The sequence below is a fragment of the Chelmon rostratus genome, chromosome 7, assembly GCF_017976325.1.
Source record: "Chelmon rostratus isolate fCheRos1 chromosome 7, fCheRos1.pri, whole genome shotgun sequence".
Classification (NCBI taxonomy): domain Eukaryota; kingdom Metazoa; phylum Chordata; class Actinopteri; order Chaetodontiformes; family Chaetodontidae; genus Chelmon; species Chelmon rostratus.
The window spans coordinates 9093325-9119161 of NC_055664.1; the positions used below are offsets into that span (position 1 = coordinate 9093325).

Genomic DNA, 25837 nt, shown 5'->3' on the forward strand with positions numbered 1-25837 from the left:
AACAATATTTGTGTATGTTGTAGCACATGAATTTAAGTCATGGGTACCTAATTTGATCGATCCAGAGGTGGGAAATTGCGTATCCGGCACTGAATGTTACGAGAAATCTTTCGGCGGAGTGTTACTGCAGCGAAGAAATAGTCCCAGTGACTATGAGCCTGCTAAATTCGCTCTTTATCACGCTGCAGACTTGTATTCAGATCATTCCTCCTGTCGTGCTAAAAGACAGCCCGAGTCAAAATACTGAGGGCAAAAAAAAAAAAAAAAAAGTGGAGTCTGCAGCACATATAAGCACGAACTGTCTGGCCCCTCGCTCTAGGCCATAATTAATTTGAGATTTATTTTTATTGGAGAGTTCCAGTCTCGCCTGGCCTTAACCAAACAAAACCAAATGCTGGGCCGTGGATTCGCTTGAATGAGGAATATTTCTTTAAATTTTGTATTGAGGCGTGCCACATTCTGACCAATATCCACCTCAGTATCAGGGCAGTTCTGTGAGTGAGGCACTTGCACGCAAGAAACACACGCTTACCCTGAAGGACAAAAATAATAATAAGAGAAATAACAGTATTGGAATCAGAAGAAACAGAAATAATCTATCTTGCATTGCTTCCACAGCAAAGAAGCGATAAAACTGACATGACTCCTCCACAAACCTGTAACCCCCACCTCACTGGCCTGCTGTCTGCGTTAGGGAGCAAACAGAATCATTAAAAAGCATATTTTCCCCTGAAACATTCCGCGCCATTCAACTCTTTCACAACAAATTCTGAGCCCCGAGTCTCTCTGCAGTGGCACAAACGCTGTGGCTGGATGAAAAGAGTCCTTATTCAAAGGGGAAATAAGTCTTCAAAACATTAACAAGTCGGCCTTGGAAAAATACCTTGATTATGAAGATATTACCATAGCTCGCCTCTGCACAATGGCCCATTTTAATGAGGCACAATCCGGCCAGTCAAACTCTGCAGATTATTCTGATGGATGTGAGCAAACGTCACGCAGCCGCCATAATTAACTGACACAACTGTGAGAAAAGCGCACGTTGCACTTGACATTATGTGGGCATTATACGGTCATATAGGGTTGTATATTTAAAGAGAGAGAGAGAGAGAGAGAGAGAGAGAGAGAGAGAGAGAGAGAGAGAGAGATTTAATGGTTCCACTGCCTCAGATATGTAGCGGTTGCAGGCATTCATGCTGCGCCATGTGAGTCGCGACGCAGTTTTTATGTGAAAACCAGATGTGCGCTGTTTGCTTTTATTTACATTCTCTGGACTGTGTGGTCGAGAGAGGGAGAGAGAGAGAGAGAGAGAGAGAGAGAGAGAGAGAAAGGAGAGAGGAGAGAGAGAGAGATTCATGACGTCAAACATGATAATGAGCCATGGCAGCAAGCAGCTACAGGTGTTGGATTTATAAATGATGAAAAATATGTTCAACAAGTCCAAAATCTGCAGAAAGTGCCCTGCAAACATTCAATTCTACTTCCATGCAAATGACCGAGGCTTGTTACATTGTGGAAATGTTGGAGAATAAGGGGAGATACGGTTGAACATCCCAGCCCAAGCAAAATAAATAAATAAATAAATGAAAGGACCCCAGTTTGCCCTCCAACATTAGGCCTACCTGATCGAAGAGGCGGTGATGTCTTACCTTGACGTAAGACGACGTGTCAGGAACAGTTTGAAACATGTCTACTTGACAGACAGGCCCAAGGGTTCTCACTGTCCAATGGGCCCTGAGAAAAGAAAATTTACTATTATTATTATTATTATTATTATTATTATTATTACCGGACCTGATGCTTTATGTATTGTTTTCATGATTACCTGAAATTTGACTAAAGTTTCAAGCGTCACAAATAGATTTCCTTGCTGTCATCCAGACATGGCAGGACAGCTACGAGCTGCACAGCAAACATTCACTAAGTACCGCGGGTTTCGTGAACGTCCACGCAAGGCCCACATGGGTTACCGCTTCCATCAAAATAAAGGGAAAGTCAAATTTGCTTAATGGCCCCCCTGCAGCCTCTGTCTGACTGCGCACAGAATCCTTTGATTCATTCATGGAGATTTTTCTCTGGAGCGGTCAGAGGTATTAGATGCGGGTAGGTTTTAATCACCGCTGTCCGTACATTTAACAGCACCAACAGATGTAAATTACACCACTAACCTACTGGTAACATGGATGAATGACTCCAAGTCGCCCAATGGGAGCTGGGCAGCTAGAAGAAGAGGGCCCCATCCCAACCCCCATCACGTTTTCCCCCAAAGCTCACCACATATTGAAACACTTTTCGCTTTAATAAGTGCAGCTTACAAAGTCTAGGGTGAAAGGGCACTTAGAGGACGGTGTCTTTAGCCCTTCCCTCCCTGCGCAATTATTAGCAAGGCAGCGGCGCACACCATCACAAATGGCTGTTATATAGACTGTGCGATAAAGCAAATGAGCGTATATGGACCTCTACATTGGCACCCAGGACGCACAGTTAAAGTTCCACATACAGGACCGGTGGGACATCATTGTCCCGTTCAGTAGCATGTGCGCTCTGACCTGTCGGGATTATAAACACACAATGACCGACACCGCATTTTAGCACAATTAGTAGTGGATGCAGATCACTGGCCTTTGTGATCTAACGCCAGAACCTGGGAGAGAAATTCCAACAACAAAAAGAAAAATGGATTAAAAAAAAGAGCCATAGCGCAACCATTTCTCTCCTTTTTCACGTTTCTGCTGCAGTTTTTTTTTTTTTTTTTTTTTTAAGAATCCCTGCCCCATGATAAATTAGCCAAGGTAGGAGGGCTTATATATGAACGTGGCCCGGTTTAAATACTTGTAGGGGACCAATGTTTTTTTTTTTTTTTTTTTTTTTTTTTGGTCTTCTCGGCTCCTGCAGGCAAACGCAGGGCTCGCCTCATAAAGTTCCCCAAATGCATCCAATTTCTGCGCGGTAAAAAGGAGCATAGGATACCGCATCTGCAGCCAATTAGGCGGAGGAGGACTGGTGAATAACGGCGTGAACCTCCCTCCGAGACAGCCCCGTGGGCCGGGACCCCTCTAGTGTTACATTTTAAGCATCTTACCTTGCTGTTATCCATCATAACCGAGAGCCAACTGATTTTCAGCTAATACGCATTCTTTTTTTTTTTTTTTTTGGTTCTTACGCTCGCCTAAAGTGAGACCGCGAGGCAGCGAGCTGACAAGAAATTGACAAAAAAGTTGAGTGTTTTTCGATTACAAAACTCCTGTTGAAGTCAGACCTTGAACGGGGTAAAGCTTTGAACGACGAGCGAGACGCAAACATCAACACAAAGACTGAGACAGAGCCCACTCTTAATTTTCCCTCGATTGATGCGCAAATTTTAAAGCAATGTGAGCATCAATAAAAGCCATAACACAAGCGGAAATGATTGATTGTTCTCCTGCATGCACACCTTCGCCGCGCAGTTCGCCTGAGCAGGACGAATCACTTCTTGTTCTTTTTCTCACTCACCTGTCGTTTCTCTGTCGGTCGTTTGATCTTCTTCTTTTCTCTCTCTCACTCTCTCTCTCTCCTCTCTCTCGATCGAATCACTCCTCCGCCAATTTTAAATAATTAGTCCCGTCCAGGCAAAGCCGTTTCCCACTGATAATGACAGTGAGTTATTTGGAAAGGGGCTGAAAAGGAGCGCCGGGTGTATGAATGGAAATGTTGCTGAGATGGGAAATCCGCGACCAATGAGCAGCGAGAGACAGCCTCCCCTCGCCTGCCGTGAGAGGCCACTGAACCATGAAATCAGGGAAAAGCAGGGAGAGAAAGAGAGCCGTAAATCTGCTTTATAAAGCCTTTTGGTAAAGGACAGAGCAGGAAAAATGTATAAATGTATATTTATTTTGTTTCATTAGATGTCTGAGTAGTTAACAGCCTCAATGTGTGATTAAACTCACACACAACGCCCTGAATATCCAAACAAGAGTTCAATATGTGGGCCAACTCCTCAAACATCATCAAAACAACAGCCATCAAAGACACTGTCACTGTTCATAGGTGATTTTTAGACAACATTCAGATTACAGAACATCTCATCTGACACATTTCACTGAGTGAAATATTCACGAGGATCAAGCAAAGCAGAGAAGCTTGATTTTCACACACTGCAAAAGAAAAAAAAGAAAAAGAAAAAGAAAAAAAAGCATCCTGTTCTGCATACATTCAGACTATAAATGGCTTTAAAATCATTTGAAAGGCAGCATGTAGTGTGCAGACGTTCATTCATGCTGCTGCCCGTCCGGGTGGTGACAGCTCCCGCAGGAATACACCAGCAGCACGAGTTCCTCTGCAGCGGGTTTGTCTTTTCCTGCTCGGTTGACCCCGCTCACTTCACTAACTTCATTTCCTTTCACGTTGCTGCCCTCGTCTTCGACCAAGAGTCCCCCCCCCTTCTGAAAAAAGGATGTGGGCCAATTCACGGTGAGGAAAGCCGCCCAACCGTGGCATTTTATAGCCTCATCAAGGTCGCTATTTCACGCAGGCCAACCAAAGTGGACCAGTCGCCGGTGACTCTTTGCATCGGGGGGGCGAGGTGAGTGTGACAAGCGGGATCTGCTGCTGTCGCCCGGGCCTGTTTCACGCGCTCCTCGCAGCGAGCATCCATCATAGGAATGTGCATTTGTCTCGCGCGTGATTGCTGTGAAACATGTGGTAATTTCTGCCACATAGTGAAGCAATGACATAACTTTCTTCAGAATAAAAAAGAAAAATATGGAAAAAGTTTGCAAACTTCTGGAAGAGGTGAAATAACGACACTTCATTATGTAAAACAATCACTTAGAAAAACAGCACAGTCCTGAGACTCACTTCAATGACTTTTTTTTTTCCTTTTTTTACAGTGTTGGGGTCATCTGGTAAAAAGGTCGTCTTTCATCACCGGCTAGACCCTCTGTTTGTTACACCGTTTCCTAATGCAATGATTAAAAACAACAACATTGATAATAGTGTTCCCAGCATGAAACAATGGACGGAAATCCCAACATCCGTTTTACTGAAAAATGGCATTCATGCGCATGCTGTGTTGCCTTCCTCAGGATACAGTAGAAGAAGTTTTCTAACACATTTGAACAGCAACTATTAACCCCCCCCCCAATGAAAAAGACAAAGAAGAGGAATACAGTATGTGGTGAGTATGGTGTACTGAGCTGGTATTAATATTACTAAATGTAGATGCATCAGCTGTTTTAATGGGACAGGAGGCAAAGCAAAGAGTCCACATTTAACCACAAACAGTCTCTGATGGGAGCTTTAATGTTGCAATGAAAATTTCATTGACATGTGCAATGACAATAAAGACTCTTGAATCTTGAATCTTGAATCTTGAATTAATGTCCAGCATCTTTGAACAGAAGTCACTCTAAAATGCATCAGCATTGGAGCATTTGGACATGTTTCAAAATGACATCCAAAGCCTGTATCAGACCTCCTTTAAAGTTAGTTAATATTTGCAATTAATTATTATCACTCCTTTAACCTCAGATGACAGCAGACATTTCAAATAGCTCCGTAGAGGTCATGCTGTGGTGGTCTAAACCTCCTGATACTGATCGTTTTGTGTGACACCGCTCATTCTTGTGTTTTGTTTTGTTTTTTTAAGGTGGTGAAAAAAGCAAATGCTTCACGTCTGTCTGGTTGTTTCATCAAGCCTTGCACCATGCAGGACTTCTTGTTTTTGCCATGGTATTGACATCAAATGTGGAATGTGGAGTGATTATGCCTCTTGTGGAGGGCTCGCACAAGACCGTCTCAGTTATGGTTATTTTGCATACGTGGTTTTTTAGTGTGGCAAAAAAGCAATCTTCCTCTGCACTTTTACAGCAAGCCTAATCTCACCCTGCAAGCGAAGCCAAACAATCTGCCATCAACAGGTTCCCATATGCAGGCCACCGTCAGTCCTTCCTACTGGCATGTTAACATTTCAGAGCTCCTTCTCTTGGGATTCCACCAAAACCACTTGTATTCAAGATGATGTGGGCAACCTACAGACATCTGCGATTACATCGCCTAGAGTAAATGAAGCTCCTTACTCTGAACTGTAATGAGTTATTTATTTAGTTGAAGGGGCTACCGAGAGATGATCTGGAGATGGCGATCGGACCCATTCCAGTCTTTTTTCTTTCTTTCTTTATTTTGGGGGTCCTCAGGGAGAGGGAAAATGGCAGTGTGGCACCAGGGAAGGCAGGGCAGAATATCACATCTTTTCATGCAAGCTTCCAGGCAGTCATGTGCCAGACACGTAACTGCATGTAAGCACAGGGCTTCACAAAAGTGGAGGTTCTGTCACCTTTATAATTGTGCAACTTTCATGTGCTGAATTACACTTTGAAAGATTTAAGAGGGGCCTAATCAACAAACAGGAGATGCATTTCATTGTACTCAAGTTGAAACAACTGTGGCACCTCTTGCAGGGAAGCCTTAACCACTGGATGCTCTCTGGACATGTATAATGAACTGTAATGAAGACAAAGCTACACCTTCTTTCTGTTGCAAGAAAAAGATAAGAAAATAGTATAAAAGTTGCGCTGGATCGCCTTCACGAGCAACCCAGCTCACACGCAGAACAGGTACAGAACAACTTATCAGAACTCCTCCTCTGACTGTCCATTGAAAATAGCTCAAACAGAGTGTGGACAGCAGCCCACTTATGTGTGTGTGTGTGTGTGTGTGTGTGTGTGTGTGTGTGTGTGTGTGTGGTGATAATTAGCAAGGGGAAGTATTAAATTAAAGCAAGGCAGTCCTTTTATGAGGCAAGCATTTATGAAGGTAATAGCATCCCTATAAATTAACGACCTCCCAATGCCTCCTGATGAGTTGCCACTCATCGGGTCCAGAGCAAACCAGCGATACATCCACCATGTGACCTCATCCGCTCAGAGTCGGTATTCTCGCCCCCGGGGGCTACGCAGGGATGAGAGCTGGGGAAAGTGGAAGGACATGTGGTGTCGAGACAAAATGCATGTTATCATTACATATAATATGCTCTGGTATGCACTTAATCAAAGGAGAAGAGGCTGTAGCTGGGTTGTCTACTGTGTGTCTATGCTTAAATGCAACTGCAGTATGTGTCCATGTAATTACTTTTCACAACACCACAAAATGCTGTGAATTTCTGAGGGTACACGGATTTCCCAGACCACTTATCTTATGTGAATTCAGCTGTAAAGTGTGGACACACCCTGACTATCCAGACTGGGCATGGGAAACAAGGTGCTCACTTTACAGTTTAAATCAATCTTGGTTGCCAGGGGGGAGGCATCCCTACACGAACAACACGAGGCTGAAATAAAGCCCCTGAAAATGACTGCTGGTGTGGAAAAAAAGCAGGGCGAGCGAGAGCAGGAGGAAAGCAGTGCCATTTAGAAAGCCTAAATCATCCCATGAACTATAAATCCACTGACCGCTCATCATTCAGCAGCATTTTAAAAAGCCCTTAAAGAAAAACACTGAGTGAAATGAATATGCTGTCACCTCTCATTTGGGTCTGGCCCGCTGGCTCAATAAGAAAAGTGTTGTTCCCTGGAAGGCTGCTGGCCTGGGCTGAGCTCTCAGGTTTAGGGTTTACCCCTGTCCCGCATTCTCAAGGCTTTTACTTTGAGGCCCGCGTCTCTCTTTCCTCCCCCACGTCCCCCCAGACATGTCTGACAGGCTGAACCCGATGTGGGCTGCTCACCAGACTACAAAAATCATTCATCTGTGCCTTCAGACGGTCAAATCTGGATCTAATAAAGGGAGCTTGCCTATTGATCCTATTCATAGGGAAAGCCACTGCCAGCTCTCACCACTGGAGGGCTCTCTGGCTCAAGCTAGAAGCTTCTGGCTCATTGAAGTGCTTGGTACCCTTTTGTTCAGAATGGGAAACATTATGAACAAGCAGTGAGGATTGTGATTTGTTTTGTCTTTGATTCATCATTAAAAACTGAAAACCATTTATTTTTTCTTTTTTAAATTTGTTTGTATTAACTATAGAGAAATGCAGCCTCAAGAGGTGACATCTGCAAGTTAACCAATGAGGTTTGTTTCCTATTCTGAACTGTTTGAAGCTTTAAAAAGGTCCTTGTGAGGTTACTGAGGCCAAGGGCAACAACAACAACACACACACACACACACACACACACACACACACACACGCACACACATACACACTCTCTCTCTCTCTCTCTCTCTCTCTTTTCACCTGTAGCACAAACAAACATGTGAAGCAGGAAACACAGGCTGCCATGCACTGACGCAGTGCCTGCCAGATGAGGGCAGGACATTGTTTTTCTTTATAACAGTCAAGTGAAGCACAATGAAAGTGCAGGCCGCAAAACAAGAAACATCCTCACACGAGCGCACAGGGATAGGCAGGCATCTGAGTATGAGAGCGGAGAGGGACGGCGAGTAGGAGAGTGAGTCACAGTCACTTTTAGGGTTGTGTTTATGTGTGGGTGAGGGCACTACCCCAAACGCCTAGGCAAACCACAGCATTCCACGACGGGTCTTAAAGAGACAGAGCGACGCTGTCATCATGGGTATTTGGGGAGCAAAGTGTTAACATATGGTGAGGGCTATTTGAGAAGGCTGGCGAAACGCACAGAAGGCGATAGGTGGCCATGCCAGCCCTCTGACTGTCGTCTGATAGGAGACCTCGTCAGCTCAAACAGCACACTGCGACAGCAACTGATAAAATAACCAAAAAAAACATTCATGTCAGGATCTTTTATTCAAAGCCAAGCAGGCATGCAGCTTCGATCTGTGTCTAGCTGCTGCTGGGAGTGATAGTTTAGGATGTGCTGTGTCTGCATTGCACAGATTCAGGGATAGAGGGCAGAGTTGAGCTGTGAAACAAGTGTGAGCTCAGTAAGTAACAGACCTTTGAGTAGATCAGTGCTGAAAACTTAAGAATTCAGGGTTGTTTTCACTACTGTATACATTTCTGAACCCTTTGACATGATGGTAACTTTGACAAGTTAAAGAAAATAATATGCTTCCTATGAGCAATGAGGTCAGCTGATCTGTCTTGACCTTCTTCTGGTATATAATTTTATTCAGTATTCTCTCCAACTTATCAAACATCAGCAGGTGTCAAGTGTACAAAAGCAGAGCTGGATTTACAACTCATAATCTCAACCACCACTGCTGTCTCAGGATTTAATATACAGTATTGTGTGTGCACTTTAGGTTGTTTTCTACGATGTTCCCACTGCATAATGTAAGGCTTGGTAACACCACGTTGTGAGGTGCCATACCGAAAGCGTCCTCAAGTGTGCAGTCTGAATAGTGACAGGCCGAGACTGCATGCAGAGGGACAAATAAAAGCTCACTGCTAGGAAGAGAGCGAACAGAGACGAGAAAGAGAATGAGAAAACGAGAGAACTGTGTAGGTGTGATGAGGGAGGTGAGAGCCTGGTGTTGTGTTGACAGTGGGGTGGTTAGAGAGAGGGTGAGGCTCGGGTAGGGGAGAAAAGAAAGTGTGTTAGTAAGGGGTGGGAGAAAGGGCTTCAGAGGAGGAAAGAGAGGATGCAGAGAAGGAAATGAAAAGGAGGTTAGGGGGCAAAAAGAGAAATAGCCTGTTTCCTCCCTGAAAGTCCATGGCACAAGATGAACTTAACGTCCTTAAACCATCAACCTCGCTCTAAAAATAACCCCCGTTTCTGCACAGTAAGAGGCGGGAGTGGGAGTAGGGGTGAGAGAGGTGTGGGTGAGTGGGGGCGGCTGGCGGTTGGAAATGGGAATCGGAGCACGAGACTGGGAGTGAAAAGTTGGAGAGAAACAAAGAAACGCCGCCGTGCCAGACAGCGGCGATGAAAGATGGGCCTGAGATTGCGTGAGAGAGAGAGACAAAGATGGAGAGGGGTAGAGAGCGGGCGTAAAAGTGTGAAAGTGGAAAAGAGAGAACCCCATCCTCGACCCCTGAAACATGGCTGTTACAGTACTTTCACTTGGCAAACACCTGTAGTTTTAGTCAATGCCAGTTCTCTAGTCTTAAACACTGAATCAATGAGGAAAAGCTTGATGTTCACCTGCTGACATGCAAGGGGAAGGTAGGAGGTACATTACCCTTATACTGCATCCTGATGCCGCTGTTTCTTCTCACATCCCTGAAAGCACTTTGATCTTTTGCCCCCATTGTGGAAGAAGATTTTTTAAATTTTTTTGCAGCCCTAAAATAAAGCCTCCTGACCGCCTCCTCTGTGCCAGCTCCATCAGTCGACGGACAGTGCCATAGTTCAACGTTCAAAGACGTGTTGTGCAACCTCATCTGATGCACCTGTGCATCATATTTGCACCGGTGATGCCGCACAAACTAAAACAGCCAGCCTGCAGAGTAAGACCAGAGCAGATAAATATATAGGACTATATGAAACTCAATGCTGTGACAGTCAAACATTTCCATCGTCTTCCCAGAGTCGCACTAGATGCTCTGCCTGGTTCTCCACAATGGATCTTCAGGATGGCTATTGGCATGTTGAGCTGGAAGAGACAGACCATGAAAAATATAGCAGGGACTTTTTTTTTACTCATGCCAGCGGAACTCACCAACACTACAGCCAGATGCCGCAGTTAATGGAGATGGTACTCCATGGCCTCCCATGGAAAAACTGCCCAGTCTACTTGGATAGTGTCCACATTTCCAGCTGCCCTTTCAGCCAACATCTCCAGCACCTGGAAGAACTCCCGTCCAGATTTCAGTGCCTCAAGCTAAATCCATCAAAATGCTGTCTCGTCAGACATCAGCCTGCTGTATCCAAAAGTCAAGTCAGCCTACTCCAGGCTGAGCAACATAAGTAAGATCATTCCCAGGACTTTGTTCATCAAGTACTTTGCGCACAGTGGTTCCACTAAACGCACTCACTGACAGGAATATGCAAGTCCAACAAACTTCTCAATGTTAGGATGCATTCACTTACCTGAAACATGCACTCTCAAGACCTCCAGAGGCCATTCTCCCTCCACACGGATGCTTCATGCTCTGTTATTGGTGCTGTGCTTACCAGGAGAAAGTAACTGCACATGCTAGCCATGTTCTCACGAAAGCAGAGAGACGGTGGTCAATCTACAGTAGAGTATTCTGAGTTAATGTCTGGGTGGAACAGCATTTTCCACACTACCTCTACAAGCAGCCATTTGTTATTACAGCCTACAAACCTCTCCTGGCCCTCAGAAAAATAAGTGAACTATTACCACATTCTCATGTTTAAATATTTTAATCAGCAACTTTAAAACAGCTACAAGCATCTGCTGAATCTACCTCTGTGGCTTTTCTCACGTTTACCTCAGTTTAAGTCTTCCTAGCTTTTGATTGGCTATTTCAGTCACATGGGAGTTAGGAACAAGGAAGTCTTGTTGTTGCAAAGCTGATAAAATATGGAGGACAGTAAACAGCTGCCAAGGAACGTCATCCATCTCCATCCTGCCTTTCTTGTCTTGTTGTGAGTGATCCAACCAGCACATACCTGACCCACACGTTACACCAACATGCTCATGCAGAGGACATCACATTTTAAGATACAGGAAGGTACAGATTATATTATACAAGGAGCTGCTACTAAGTGTCCATTAATGCCGGTCATAATACAAACACATGCAGGTCACATGCAAGAATGATTTTGGAATCATCTTGAGGTGTAGCCTCAGACTCGTTGGTGTAATTATATCAGGACAGTAAATCAATAGAGAAAACTATACCCAGTTAATATACATTTTCTTCAGACTTGCATCAATCTGTCACCTGTGCAGGTTAAAAAGACAAAGCATGAAAGGGATTTTCAGGCATCGCTTGACCCCGGGCTGGTGGTAGGGAGGCCGTGCTGAAACTGCAACATGTAAGACGGGGAAGGAGACCAGACGCAGGACACAAGACAGACTCTGTTGAAAAGCAGCCACTGACAAGCAGCTCCTTCTTCCCTCTCATCACCCTGATAAGCCCTCTTCTGCAGCCTGAGCCGCACACCTCATCACAGGCTGGATGGGCCGAACGAAGCCGACAGGTCGACCAGCGGCACTGATGTTGTTATCAGTGTGAACACAACAGGGACGAAGCGCGGCTAATGATGCCTCTTTCTCACAGCGATCGGGTCAGTATTTCAACCAGGTCTGGGCTGTAATCATCCCAGGTTGTGTGGGCGAAAGCGCATGAATGGGTTAACACTGTGGAGCCACCTAAAGGAGGAAGAGCGGCATTATCTTGAACTCCTCAGAGGATAGAGTTAACAGTCTGTGGAGAGTGAACATGAATTGAAAAGAACTCTTCGCCTTTTTTTTAATCCACACCAAGCAGTTGTCACTCGCGTCCCTAGTTGGCGCACTCGAGTCACAAATCTCACCCCTCATCGTGTACGTTTCCACTTTTCTGGCTGCTATCGACGCTGGTTTCTGGCATGTTTTCCTCTGCCGTCCTGTCTTACTCTCCCCCCATCCGTCTCGCTGATTGCTCTCCCTCTACGTGCCTCCCGGGCCCGCTTCTCCACCTCTCCCCTCTCGCTCCAGCCTTCTCTCACTTCTCTAATGAGAGTGTGTGTTACACAGGCATTCAGAAAACCTCCTCTGCTAATTACATGACAAGCATCTCGTTCTGGGACACTAATGAAGAGGAATACTGAGCGGTAGACGCCACTGAAGTGGTGTTGTGTGTGTGTGTGTGTGTGTGTGTGTGAGTGGTGGTGGGGGGGTCAAGCTGGCCACTGGGTGGGGTGTTTGTGTGTGCATGCGTGTGTATTCGGGGGGAGTATTCTGGCGCCAGTCCAGCATCTTATCAACCGGGGCATGTTGGACTCAGCATCTCGCTCCTTCCCTCCCTCCTTGTCTTTATCCTTTCATCTTACTACGCTCTCATCTTTTTTTTTCTCACAAAGATTGGCATGAGGCATTATTTTGTCAAGCAATGTTAACTTTACACTCATTAAAGATGGTGTAAGGTTCGAAAGGAAACTGGTTCTCTCAGCCTTTGAAGTACGTATGATGCAAAATCCATGATCTGTCACTGCTCGTCGTCCTGCGTGCCGCGCCGGCTTTTTGCATTAAAATGCTAAATGTGCAGTGTTTGTTTCAGAGGCGGAGCCAGTTGGTGGACATGCCGTTAATTAAACACAACAATGACTGACGAGAGCGGCAGTATGTGCACACACGTGTAGAAAAAAAACCCACACACTGAGGAGACAAAAAGAAAAGGGAGCGAGGGCGACCCAGGCAGATATCCAGCGACTCTGCATGTGGTTTGGAGGAACTCGCTCTGTCAAGAGGCACGCTCGGACAGAAGATCGCTGTCCCGTACCATCCCTTGTGAAACGCTTGAGAAACACAAACCATCTGGAGGCTATAGTGCACACTCTCGACCCATCAAATATTGAGGATGTTTGTCTGACTTACAGAGCCTATTTAGGACTGTTTGGACAACTTGGCTGAGGGATTGGTGCTTTAATTAAAGATAATATCAAGAGCTAATATTGCCCCCAAGACCTTTGCCTCACAGTCAACAGTGCAACAAAGTCACGGTTCTGTGGGTGAGGGTGAGAGTCTTAGCCGCAAATACTTCTGAATGAGTCCAGTCAGGCCCGACACAAAGGCTTCTCCATGTTCTTTATTTCACCGAGGTTACTGCCCCCTATCCCCACACTTTCTCTCTGCCGATGCCAATAGCAACGCAGGCTTTTTCAGGCCCAAGCCCACCGCGGTGATGGCATATTGATACTGTCATAAAATATTACATCCTCACTTTATTCATTAGAACTGGGCTTTAATCTAAAAATATCATGGGCAGGGAATAAAACAGAGTTTTCAGCGGCAGAAAGATTAGGCCTGTGATTCTCTCACTGAGCACCACGGCTCGGAAACACTGAGGCCCAAAATAGATGTTCTTCTTATAAAGGGCTCCTTCTTTGTAGTCGGCATACAGCAACAACATCTGCAGGGCAGTTTCTATGGGGGGAACAGATTCGGGCAGGCTATCAAAGAGAGAGGCGATCTCCTGTGAGAAGTGGTGGGCGGAGGACTTCCATATTCTCTTTCTCTTTCTTTTTCTTTTTTGCTCTTTCCCTCTATCTCTCGCTTCCAAAAATCTGTAGCAATCAGGACGATGCTAATAAAAGACCATTAATATCACCTGTCAGAGCTATCTTTGGAAGATCCAAAATGAGAAAATGAGACAAAAGGATTCGCAGTCTGGAGCTTCTTACTGAGGGGAACCAGTGGAGGACAGGCAGCAGTGTGATTTGCTGGGCTGATTTAAATAAAGCATTTGGATGACAGAAATCCATCATTGTTCCAAGATAAAGTCATCACAAGGGCTGCAGGACAGTCTGGTTTATTATCGGTGATGTTTCACCTGCAAAACATTTCGTTTTCTTAGCAGGAACATCAGGTTTGTGTAACCTATGTCGCATGGTTTCCTCATTTTGGTCAGACTTGCAGCAAACTATCGCCTGCAATTCTTTATCTTTTGGTCTTAGAGATGTTCCAGTTGCTCCAAATGGGGTTTGAATACAGCAGTGCATTGTATGGTGGGATCGTCACCTCTGAACACATGGTAAGGATAAGAATATGACCCCTTACGTGACTCCATCTTTCAAGGTAGGGAATGAACCTGTCACGAAAACGTTCTGTCAGCGTTTCAGAGTTGATGTTATATGGTCAAGATTTTTACCTCCAGGTGGTTTCAGGTGAGGAATGTGGCATTGAACGCTGTCACATCTAAAAAAATAAAGTCTGGAGGAGCATTATTTTAAAGATTCCAGATATCAGGTGGACATGGATTTGAATCAGTTAAATTCACAGCTGATGTGGATGCGAGAGCATTGTAAGACTTTACCATGAGAACGATGATGAAAGCCATAAACCCCTGCAGGTCTTTTGACTGATGGCTTTTACTGGCGGGGACGGCGAGGCGTTCACCGTCCGTTAAATGCAAAACACAAGCACAGCCACGGATATATGGAGGCTCTGATCGGAAAAAAGTGGCACCGTAATGGTGAGGCGAAAGGCGAGGGGGGGCAACGTGATGATAGTGGCTTCATGCGGAGCAGAAGTGTATCGAGGGCCTCGCCTTTGAACCGGTGAGTCAGCTAATTGAAACAGCATTGCGGGGGCATCGGTGGAAGATCTGGATCGCATTCATCCTCGCTTTTATTCAATTTGGTCTCATCGCAGGGGCGCGTCCCGTGCTTTTCTCTCCACATGGCAATAAGTCATACCCTCGCCTTTTGCCCTCGACGTGTTGCCCATCTGTGTCCCCTGGGGGCCCTGAGGCGCTGAGGCCCACAGAAAGCTGAGGGATTCAGACGAGGTCTTGAGAAAATGCAGGCTCCCTGCCACTGAGCCCCTTATGGTACTTCTTCACGCCTCTCACCTTGGACTTGACCCCACCCTTCAGCTCTCCACTCACACACACACACACACACACAAACACACACATCAACCCCCCTCACCCCCGACAACGCACACACCTCCTTCCCAAGACTTTTAAGATTTACTGTTAAGAGCAGTGGCTGTCAGGAAGTTTGAACCGTGCACTTTCTAATTCAAACAAATGCTGCACCGGGGGTCACGGAATTATCATGGAGTCACAAGGTGTTTCAGATGACTCGCAAGTGTTGAGTGTTAAGCTGATAGAGAGAGAGAGAGAGAGAGAGAGAGAGAGACAGAGAGAGAGAGACATAAGAAGAGAGACTGCCCTCCATGCTGTTAGGTAGCAATGCAGCGGAAAGCTTGTGACCTTACAGCGTGGAAATAAATAAACAAATAAAGCGATAAATGAGCAAACAGATAAAGCTTCTCTTACCTGGTTATCACTAACCTCTATCAGAGCAGGTGGATGTAGATCTTGTGTTGTACTGGGGGGGGACTTCTCATTTCGCAGAAGAGTGGTCTACGTTTCTGTCATAGCTTTAATCAGCATCCCACACGTCGTCGGCCGGGCTTAGGGGGTGCGAGGTGGAGGAAGATACGATAGTCAGCGATGTAAAGTCAATAAATATTCAAGAAGCGCACGCTGCTCAGGCGCACTCTGGCAAAACCAGAAACAAATTGATTTGACAGTGACAGTCCTTCAAATGGTTTTACCTGCGTTTGATGTCAGATGTTAGAGGTTCGCCATGCAGGACAATATAAGCGTATGCAGGAGATGTTTACCAGCAAACTTTTAAAAAAATATGAGGGGTTTGATTAAAGGATGGATTGAAGCAAATGTCCAAAAATGGCAAATTGGTGTTTTAATCAAACATCTGCCTGCCTACACACACAAACACAGATGTTTTCTCTCTTGAAGAGGAGCCATTGTCATTGTCATCACACCTCCTCTCTGTGTGATGTGTTCCTGCCTCCGTCCTCCTGTTTGCCAAAGTACGACTTTTAGCTTTCAAACAAATAAACAAACCAGCTTCATTCAGATTGAGTTTCATTTTAAATTTCAATCTTATTGAAACATTGCTCAAACCAAAGGGAGAATACAGATGTGGGTTTCTGGAATGACACATCAGTGTCAGCTTCATTGTTTAAGCTCCCTGCAAAGCAGAGACTTCCTGGCTGACTCGATATTGGATAAATATGCTTCACCCACACGATTTTGGAATATTACAGTGAAGTGGGTATTAAAGGGATAATAGGCTGGAAAAGTTAGGTCACAACAGAAATCCATTATTGGCCACCGCAGGTCCTCTGCGAGTTTACACCTGTGCTGTGGCTGCATGCGAAGTCCAAAGACTACATGCAGAGGAAAATAGAATTTGGAGGGGATCACCGTGTGATTGAGGGAGGGACTAAAAGTGTGCATAATATTCCTTCCTCTGTGGGACTCGCTGCGAGCAGGTACAGCATCTCTGCAGTCCACCGCTCAGCTGTCACACTCAGCTGCCCGGCGCTTCCACTGCACAGGAAACTTCTCACGCCACTGTCGGTAAGTGCAAAGTTTTATTGTACCAACATTAACTAGGAATCAACTGATGGGATGAGACGAAGTGTGAAACCGTTTGATGCAGCGGGGTGAAAGTGTTGGCTTTAAAGTTTCTGTTTTTTTCCCGTCAGGAATTCTCTTGAAGCATGCAGCGCGCTTTTTTTTTTTTTTTTTTTTTTTTTTAATTGAGATGCGCTGCTTTCGACCCCGTTTCATCGCTGCTCATTTTTTTGCGACCTTGCCGCGGCGTTCAAAACGTGAGAAAAAGCAAAGTAAAAGTTGTGTGTACCTTTATGCGTCTTTTTAAAATGAACTTCACCTCAATGTTTTTTTTTTCATTTTCCTTCACTTGGTGAGCTTCAATCTGCCTTCAAATAGAGCTCTCAAAATACACAACGTATGAGTGGGATCTATTTATATAAGAAAATGCATAATTAGAGCTATATGAAGGCTTTTCTCTTTTACATCTTATTTTTTCTTCCATCAAATCAGTGAGGTTTAAGTAAAAGCCTAAAGGTGCCGCATGCATTTGAATGACAGAACTGATTTGCACATTATCCACTCTGTGTATGGGTACTTTTTTTCCTGAAACAAGAGCATCTGAATCTTTTTGAGCTGATGAACATCTGCAACCATTGAGCAGTGGCGCATCTTCCCTCAGTCTGTCAGCAGCTGCCACAAACTAGATATGCCAAATTGCTTAACATATGAATGTGAGGAGGATGGGACCTGCCACTGCCCATATACACCATTCCTCCTCTAATGTAATCCTTCAGCTCAGTTTGCAGTCTCTTTTGTTGATGCTGCTTCAAGTAAACAATGTTAAGTGATAAGCAAAGTGTGTAGGAGGGGAGGAAGAGGAAGGAAAAGAGGAGGAGGAGAAAGAGGAGGAGGAAGAGGTGAGGCAGTTGAGAGGAGGAGGCAGTTTTTGCATACGGAGAGGGGAGTGATTCGGGGAGAGAGGAGTGATGGAAATGTAAGGCTGACAAGCCTCTCGGTGGATTGATTTGCCTCAGCTGAGATCCTCTTTATTCCCCATATGAAAAACAGCAGTGTTTACTTTAAAAGAATCCCTCCTGTAAGCCCTATAACCTAACTCAAACAAAGGCTGAATACGATGACACGATACTGTGTGTTAAAAAAGATCCAGACCACAGTTTTCACCCTGTAAACTGTAGAGCTGATGTTGCAGGTTATTGAAACCCAGCTCAGATGTCTCACTCTCCCTCCTCTTTCTCTTTTTTTTGACTCCCTTCCCTCTCCCTCCTTCCCTCCTCTCCCACACACCTACATATACACACACTAACGCACACACCCACACACAGTACACACCGCACACTTCCACACAAAGCGTAAACAGTGTGTGATAGATAGGTCGCTCCACCCTGCCTCGTCTGTTTGCGTGTTGATCCCTTCAGCAGGCCCTGCTTCTCCTGTCCGCAGCGTCCGTGATGAGTTACTACATGGATCCAGTTTCTTCCTACCCGGCCCTTCACCCCTGTGACCGTCTGGGCGCAATGGTAAGACCTGCCTCGTAAATTACCTCAGTGTTAGGGCTGCCCCAGCTACCTGTCACACAGCCAGCCGGCAGTGTGGGGGAATGAGCGTTTGCGTGTGTGTGTGTGTGTGTGTGTGTGTGTGTGTGTGTGAGCTGCTCAGCCACATGGCAGTGCAGGAATGTGTGCAGGAGGTGCATGTGAGCAGCGTGCTCGTATGTGGGTTAGTAACTCTGGATCCCATCACCTCACAGGAACACACTCTATCTGAACATTTTTCCTGTTGAGTTTAGTCCACCACAGTTGCGCTAACAGCGGTTGTATCTGTACACGCTGTTCCTCTGTTAGGAAACGGAGCTGTTGAACAAGATGATTTTCTACAAGGCTGTGAAATCACCTTTATGAACTCCTCTGTGTTGCACAACCACCTTGCGCCAAGATGCACTTCTCTTTAGCAAGTAATATTGTAAATATTGAGACCTGTAGGCCTCCAGCCTTGCCGTTAACCAGTCAAATTGGAGTCAGACCATCCCTACTGAATAACACTTTTCTCAGTTAAGCCACCCACACAGTGCTTTGCTGCAGCCTGCTTGCAAGAACACCAAGGCTCTTAACGCTTTCCAAATGAGGGAGCTGAATACAGAGTCAGAGACAGTGGTAGCCGGGAACATTGGGATTCCTGTCAGATGAGCATTTGAAGGGTGAAGGCCAAGGAGCGGCAAAATAAATGCCTCCATTTGTATGCAGAGCGCCGGCACATTAGGATAAGAGACTGAGGTTATATGCAAATGGCAACCCCACCCTGGCCTGGTAGAAAACATAGAAGGGTAAAGCTCCCTGGGTCCTAATTGGCTCAGGTGGTGGGGCTTGCCTTTGAAATTGAGACTACTGTATACCAGGACAGACTTGGTCAAAAGGTGAACCTGGGTCACCTCGGTGGCTATATTCTCCTGAATTTACAAGAATTATCAGCAAAAAGCAGCAGGGCCTGATGTGTTTACACGTTAGTGATTGTCTGTGTCTTCTATGCTTCACGATGACTGTGTGCAGAGAAAAGAGGAAAAAAATCAGAGCTTCCACGCAGCCTGTAGCGATTACAAAATGCCAGAAGCCACCTCACAGCAAAGGTGATCTTAGTGTATTATAAAGTATAGAGGCGGCATGCCACATAAATCAGCCCCTTGTTCACTCATTCATTACATCCCGACAGTGCAGACACTCAGTAGTTTAATCAAGTGAGTAGTAAAATAAGATTTCAGTCACTGCTCCACAGGAACACTAAAATAATAAAGCTATGCATGCATTAATAGGAGCATTGAAGCAGACATTTAAAAGTAAAGGTAAAAAGTTATTTTCCACAGTAACTAATTACTTTTATGCAGTAATTGGTAAAGTAATTCAATTACTTTTGTGAGAAGCAACTAGTAGCTGCAACTAATGAGTAATTTTCCATGACTTGCACAACACTGTTGATGGCAGAAAGGAATATACATGCAATTGGCCAGATTTCTGTGTGTGAATTTTTCAGTGTGTGCATAAACTTCACATCTGTGCCTTTAATTACACCTGTGCGTGAACTGTAGATGCTGCAATTCCTGCTTCAAACCACTAGGGGGCAGATAAACTAACCACACGCCACAGTGAACAAATCAGTGAATTAGTATTCAGCAAGCACTCTACAGTATCCATGTGACACTATATGACAACTGTGAGTCACAAATGTCTCAACTGTGAAGATTTCCGTACATAATGTGCTGAAGGTTTTATGTTCCTATATTGAAAAAGTGACGTAACAAACATGTACCCTTTGGCGCATTTGTTCAGTCACTGCATCCATGTTGGTGGAGCGCGAATGAAAGTAGGTTATTAAGCAACCAGGCACAAACTAGCATTGCTATTGTGGCGCTCGAGTCAAAATATAGACTATTAAGGCTTTAGACTTGAGCCACAAACCTGTTTGTAGTTGATATGTACTCAGATCAGTCAGATCATTTGAAATTAGGTTGAATACTATAATTTATTTCAAACTGAAAAGGCACTCAGGGCTCCTTCATGCTTGTTGTTAGCCTCTTCACTTCCCAAATTATAGACTGACCTCTGCATTGAAAGATGTCATTTCCACTGTTGTCCGTGCTAGTCTATGTGTCTAATCCATAAATAATCCATGTGACTCCCTCCATGCCCATCTAACTTTCCCCCCCATGCTGACGGGACTGATAGGAAAGAGCAGCGTCCCATGCGAACCCCCTACCCCAATCCTCCGGTCATGTTTACCATCCATAAAGCTGGTCGGCTACTGATAAAATTTGCTGCTGTGCTTAAACAGGGCCTCCTTATCAGATCAGCAGTCACTCTGTCAGCCAGTCTGTCAGTCCACATGATGTATAGCATACGACAGAAATAATGTCTAACACCCTCTCATTGGAGGCTGCATTGGAAAGACTAACTGAAACACTGCTTTCATCTCTTTTTGTATGTTACAATGATGAATTCTTGCTCTTTAAATGAGTCTTAGAAACCTACATCTGGTTCGACTCACTCTTGTGAGAAAGATCTCAATCGCCTTTTCACATCGCTTTCAAACAGAAGCATCCAACAATATCCATTGAGTTTTTTTGTTTGTTGTCAAATGAAGGTTTTGATATGCTAAAAATGGCCAAGTGGCTATCTTCCTCCCTTCCATCTCTTGTATCACAGAATTTCGTATCTCGCCTGTCAAGTGCTGACTTTAGACTTCCCCCTCAGCGCAGCCTCTTACGTGGACATTTCTGTGATAAGCAGGATACAACAACACAGCAATGATAAACTGAACGAGTCAAATTTAGCTGCAAGGGTTATCTGTGCGGGAAAACAATGAAAAAACTGTTTTCAAAATCCAAGGTTGCGCTGTCGGCCAAAGCCACTGGATAGTTTCACTTTTTTCCAGCTTAATCTTTCACTGCGGCCCCAAGCACAGAAATTAATGTTTTTCATTGGTTAACAAATAAAACCCTGGCTAAAGTGCCCCTTCCAATGGTTCAAGCATGAAATTGTGCTTGGAATTCAACCTTTTCCAGCTGTTAAAATCATTGATTTTAAAGCTTGAATTTCATCCAAAGACCAAATTGTTTATTTTATGCTAGTTGAGCTGGATCCTCCTTGTAGCCACAGTTAAAAAGAACCAATCACTTACTGACAGATGCGCTAACGTGACCCCTTACCCTGTTGATATATTTCCGCAGCTCATTGTCTTGGCCCTGTAAATCTTTTGTTGAGCCAAGTGATTTGTATAATGTCAATAACAGGTTATAACATGCCCTCATTCATGGCCAAACTGTTTTGTTTTTTAAAATTTGAATTGAGCTCACATATTAGTTTCACATCTGTGAGGTGAGCAAAATTGTTCCCCAACAACACCCCCTACCACCACCCAGTGACTTTGCAAGAGCACGCATCTGTTCCATGTTGCTCTGTTCGTTTTGGCTCAATCATACCGCACGTTGTTTGTCTCCAGAGGCAGAGTGGAGGGGGGGCAGTGGGCCCTCATGCCCAGTTCCCAGGTGTGGTTCACCCTCAGCAGCAGTACTACCCATCACAGCCCCTTTACATCCGGGATATACCCCTGCAGGAGGTACCCAACGGACACGACGTGTGCCCTACAGGTAAGAAATGGACAGTCTGGCGTCAAGCATGGTACAAAGCACTGGAAGAAGTACTGTGTTTGACGCATAACTTGACAATGTTTTGTAATATAATTAGTTTTGTTTAAATGAACCTTTATTAATGCCCCATTTGTCATCAGTCATACACAAATTTGATGCAGCCAGTTGGAAACCAAAGCATTTTTTAGTGCTGATCTATAAAAATGACATACCACATACTTTACCTTGTCTTTTTCTCATACTGCGCATATTCATAATGTTCAAAACATCGTCAGTAGTTCATTGTGATTAAACGGCTTAGAGCAAACAGAAGACTTTGTGTTAACTGGAATGCTAAACGGGCAATCGGTCACGCTCAAGCATTCGTGTCTGTGATCTTGACACACACGTTTAAACTCCCTCATTTAGTTATTTAGAACAGACGCACACACACACAGTTTCAGCTTGGCCTGTTGGCTGATGTTGGTGATGTTGACCCAGAGGGCAATGCCTTTACCAGATACCCCCTCCCCCCCGGCTCTCTTACTCTCTGTCTCTCTCCCTTTTCTTCCGGGGACAACCGAACGCCCTGCTTTTCCTCGCTTCCAACCTTCCCTTTTCTATTTTTTCTTCCTCATTTTTCAAATGAGTTTTATTTTAAACTGGAACATTCCTTCCAGTGCATTTGCCTGTGTTTGACTCCGGCCTCTACTCGTCCTCAAAAGAGATTGATGCTGGTGGACCGGGACGCACGCCACGGGAGTAGGGTAGGGGTGCTGGGGGGCACAGGCTTTCTTCCGTCACCTCCCTGCGCTGGATGCAGGGGGCAAGACGGGGGGCCAAAGGGCGGCCATCTTTTTCCCAAGCCTCTTGTTTGGTCTCTGGAGAGGTGGAGGGGGGCTGACTGTGCATATGTGTGTGTGTGTGTATGAAAGGGAGTCAGGATTTGATGGGATTTGCTGATGTTTGTTGCTAGAGACACACTCCTTTGGAGCCTTCACTTCATTGCTCCCAGCGCTAAACCGTTGACATAAACATCTCTGAGTGGAAAAAAATGACCGAGCGATGACCTTTTTTTTTTTTTTTCCTCTCTCATCCATCTCCTAAATCCTGCACTATGCAGAGCACAGGTCTCAGAGCCTTCGAGCCACCTGGAGCTGTTGTAACAGTCATTTAGCTCTCGTTGCTGGTGTCATATAGAGCTGCTACCAGCATATGGTGTTATGAGTCTGCGCTAACCTCAAAAGCAGCTAAATAACCTCTCACACAGTCTCCACACTGCATAGCCGTTGCTTTGACTCATTTCTCTCAAACTGAAAACACGGTCACCCGTTGAGCATTTTGCCCTTGCAAAATACAACTCTACAGCTTATTTGAGCTTCTTACTGCTGTGTAAGTGTGATTTGGCACTTCAGAGGTTTCTGCTTTGAGATCAGCTGAAGATTCCCCGGAATATAATGAGTTTGCCCTGTTTGTTGTGTTTGATTCAGGTGTGTAGAAGTAAAACCGACATAGGCAGCAACTGTGTTAAAACAAACTCCTCTGACTACAGTCTTTAAACTTGCAATAAGTGAGTTTATGGCCACTTGGAGACAGCGGAAAACATATGAGCATCTTTTAAAGCGAACTTGTTAGCAATCAGCTGTTTATTTCCACATGCAGATGCTACGGAGCAACGTCATCGCTTGTTTTGAGTCGTGTGTCTAGACACCTGGTGGAGATTCGCCCCTTTTGGTCTCCACCGACTCCTGAGGGAAATTTCCAGCTCTGAAATATCCCACTATGTTTTTCGGCTAGTTGCTAACTGTGTCTGTCTGCCATTTGGTGGAGGTAGTGTGCAATGGGTTTGTAGCTGTGGCTGAAAACGATGCTGTAAGTATGGGCAGGACAGCTGAACAATGAGCTGAAACTCTCTGTAAAGTAGAGGGGAGCTGTAGATTCTCATATCCTAAAAATATTGATTATAGCTGATTTAAGTTTGTTTTTATGTTGAAACTAGATGGAAATTGATAAATCAACCATTTTGAACTATTTTACTGACACAATAGTTGCATGGTGATCATAAATAAACAGCAGGCAAGTAATCAGTTAAAAGCATTCCTAACTATCCCACAAGCTGAATCCAGTGTCTTGGATATATGGGTTGCTGTATTTTATTTAACTTTGAAAGCGAACAAGCTCAAGCCACTTCTTCAGGAATGGATTGGGTGTTGTAAAAATGAAATGTGCTAGTGTGAGAAAGAAAGAGTACAGAGCAGATGTGAGGCGGGGATGTTGGACGTTAAAGGACCATTGCATGTTTGGCCCAGAGCCCAATGTCACACACACCGCTTCCTGACAACAGCCATGCCATGGCGATGTTTACACTGACCCAGCTCTACTCTTCACTGTCCAGCACTCGCACCACAGGGCCTGCTGTAAACTCCCACTGTGGAAATTCACTGTGTGTGTGCGTGTGTGTGTGTGCGTGCGTACGGGAAAAACAGAGCGCGTGTATTTCGGCGCGTATCTCATTGAATTCCAGGCGCAGATATCACACACACGCACACACACTCCACCAACATCCTGCAGTGATGCACACTCCACATATTCATTCATTAAATTCACACCCTGCGCTCTGGCGTGTATTGTATTACTGCATCCTCCCATTCAGTAAAGCAGGCACACACACACGCACGCACACACACACACACACACACACACACACACACATCCACTCCCAGGCACTCATGAGTTCACTGTACATTTAAACATGCCCTCCCATTTAGTGCACGCAGACACAGCTGTGATCTGGCACTCAGGGACCATTGGCCTGTTTTATTTGATGTGATTTGACAGCTGGACAGTTGGAAGAGGAGGGGAACGGGGTGGAAAGCGAAGGAGAGTGGGCGGAATACAGTTTGAGGAGAGAAGACGGATAAGGAGAGGGATAAGTCACAGGACTGGGACTGGCGTTGGTGGGAGGAGGGGAGACAAGGGGAGGAGGATCTGAGATGTGGAGCCTTGAGGGGGGAGACGGGTGGGGGTGGGGGGGCTTTCGCCTCTGATGAGGGGCACGTCCTCACGGGCGCAGGCCCATTTTTTATTTCTAAAAGTAAACAGGCAGCCTGCGGGGGTCTGGGGGGTTATGGGAAAGGAGGAAACAGTGATGCTAATCAGGCCAGCACACACTTCCCCCTCCAACAATAAAACAAAACAAGAGTGGAAACACGGAAAAGCGACAGACAACTGTGGAGGAATGGGCTACACCGCTGCCGTGGTCCTAGATTTGAACTGCATCGTGTGATGATAGTTCTGAGGCGAGAGGTGTTGGTCAATAAACAGAGGAAAGAGAAAATGTTTTACTACGACACTCTACATTTGTAAGTTTTGAGGTATTTTTAGAAATCTGAAGTATTTGAGTTTCCACATTAGACTTCTGAGAAGTGGTTGCATTGTGCATTGAAATCGGCCATTTATAGTAGAGTCGCTCTCGAATTTCTAGCCCATAACTCAATGCACTACTTTGATGAACTAAAAGGAAACCATGTCAAAGAATCATTTCTGGTGAATGTACTTTTTCTTTTGATAAGCCATTAATGTGAGTGCTTTTCTAAATAATTACTCTTGGCATTCAGAAATGTCTCAGTATTTTCCCTCGCTGAAAGCTACTGGCTGTGCACCCAGCTTGAAGAAAGACATCCTCCTTTCCCCTTCTGAAGAGGTGCTCTGCTTCAAGGCATCAGCCAAATGCCCGATTTTTAAACTTCTCTTTCCCAGAGTTCTACAAGTTTTCTTTCCAGGAAGTGTTAGTGTGGTAAGTTCCTCTTGATAGCGTGGTGACTAAT

The 25837-nt window shown here is 45.1% G+C and overlaps 2 protein-coding genes across 5 annotated transcripts in view; one reads left to right on the forward strand and one right to left on the reverse strand.

Moving 5' to 3' along the window:
- Window positions 1–3686, reverse strand: part of fli1 (Fli-1 proto-oncogene, ETS transcription factor) — a 31773-nt gene extending 28087 nt beyond the window's left edge. The window contains exons 1-2 of one of the 4 annotated variants that reach the window (XM_041940192.1): window positions 3493–3686; window positions 1623–1734 (exon numbers count right to left, since the gene is read on the reverse strand). In XM_041940192.1, the coding sequence (XP_041796126.1) occupies window positions 1623–1688 (66 nt within the window). In that variant the 5' untranslated portion in view covers window positions 1689–1734; window positions 3493–3686. The remainder of the gene's footprint in view (window positions 1–1622; window positions 1735–3492) is intronic. The other 3 variants (XM_041940194.1, XM_041940191.1, XM_041940193.1) reach the window with 3 other exon arrangements.
- A 14591-nt stretch (window positions 3687–18277) lies between these two features.
- Window positions 18278–25837, forward strand: part of ets1 (v-ets avian erythroblastosis virus E26 oncogene homolog 1) — a 35326-nt gene continuing 27766 nt past the window's right edge. Inside the window, exons 1-2 of the mRNA XM_041940567.1 lie at window positions 18278–18414; window positions 21884–22031. Coding sequence (XP_041796501.1) covers window positions 18346–18414; window positions 21884–22031 — 217 coding nt within the window. The 5' untranslated portion in view covers window positions 18278–18345. The remainder of the gene's footprint in view (window positions 18415–21883; window positions 22032–25837) is intronic.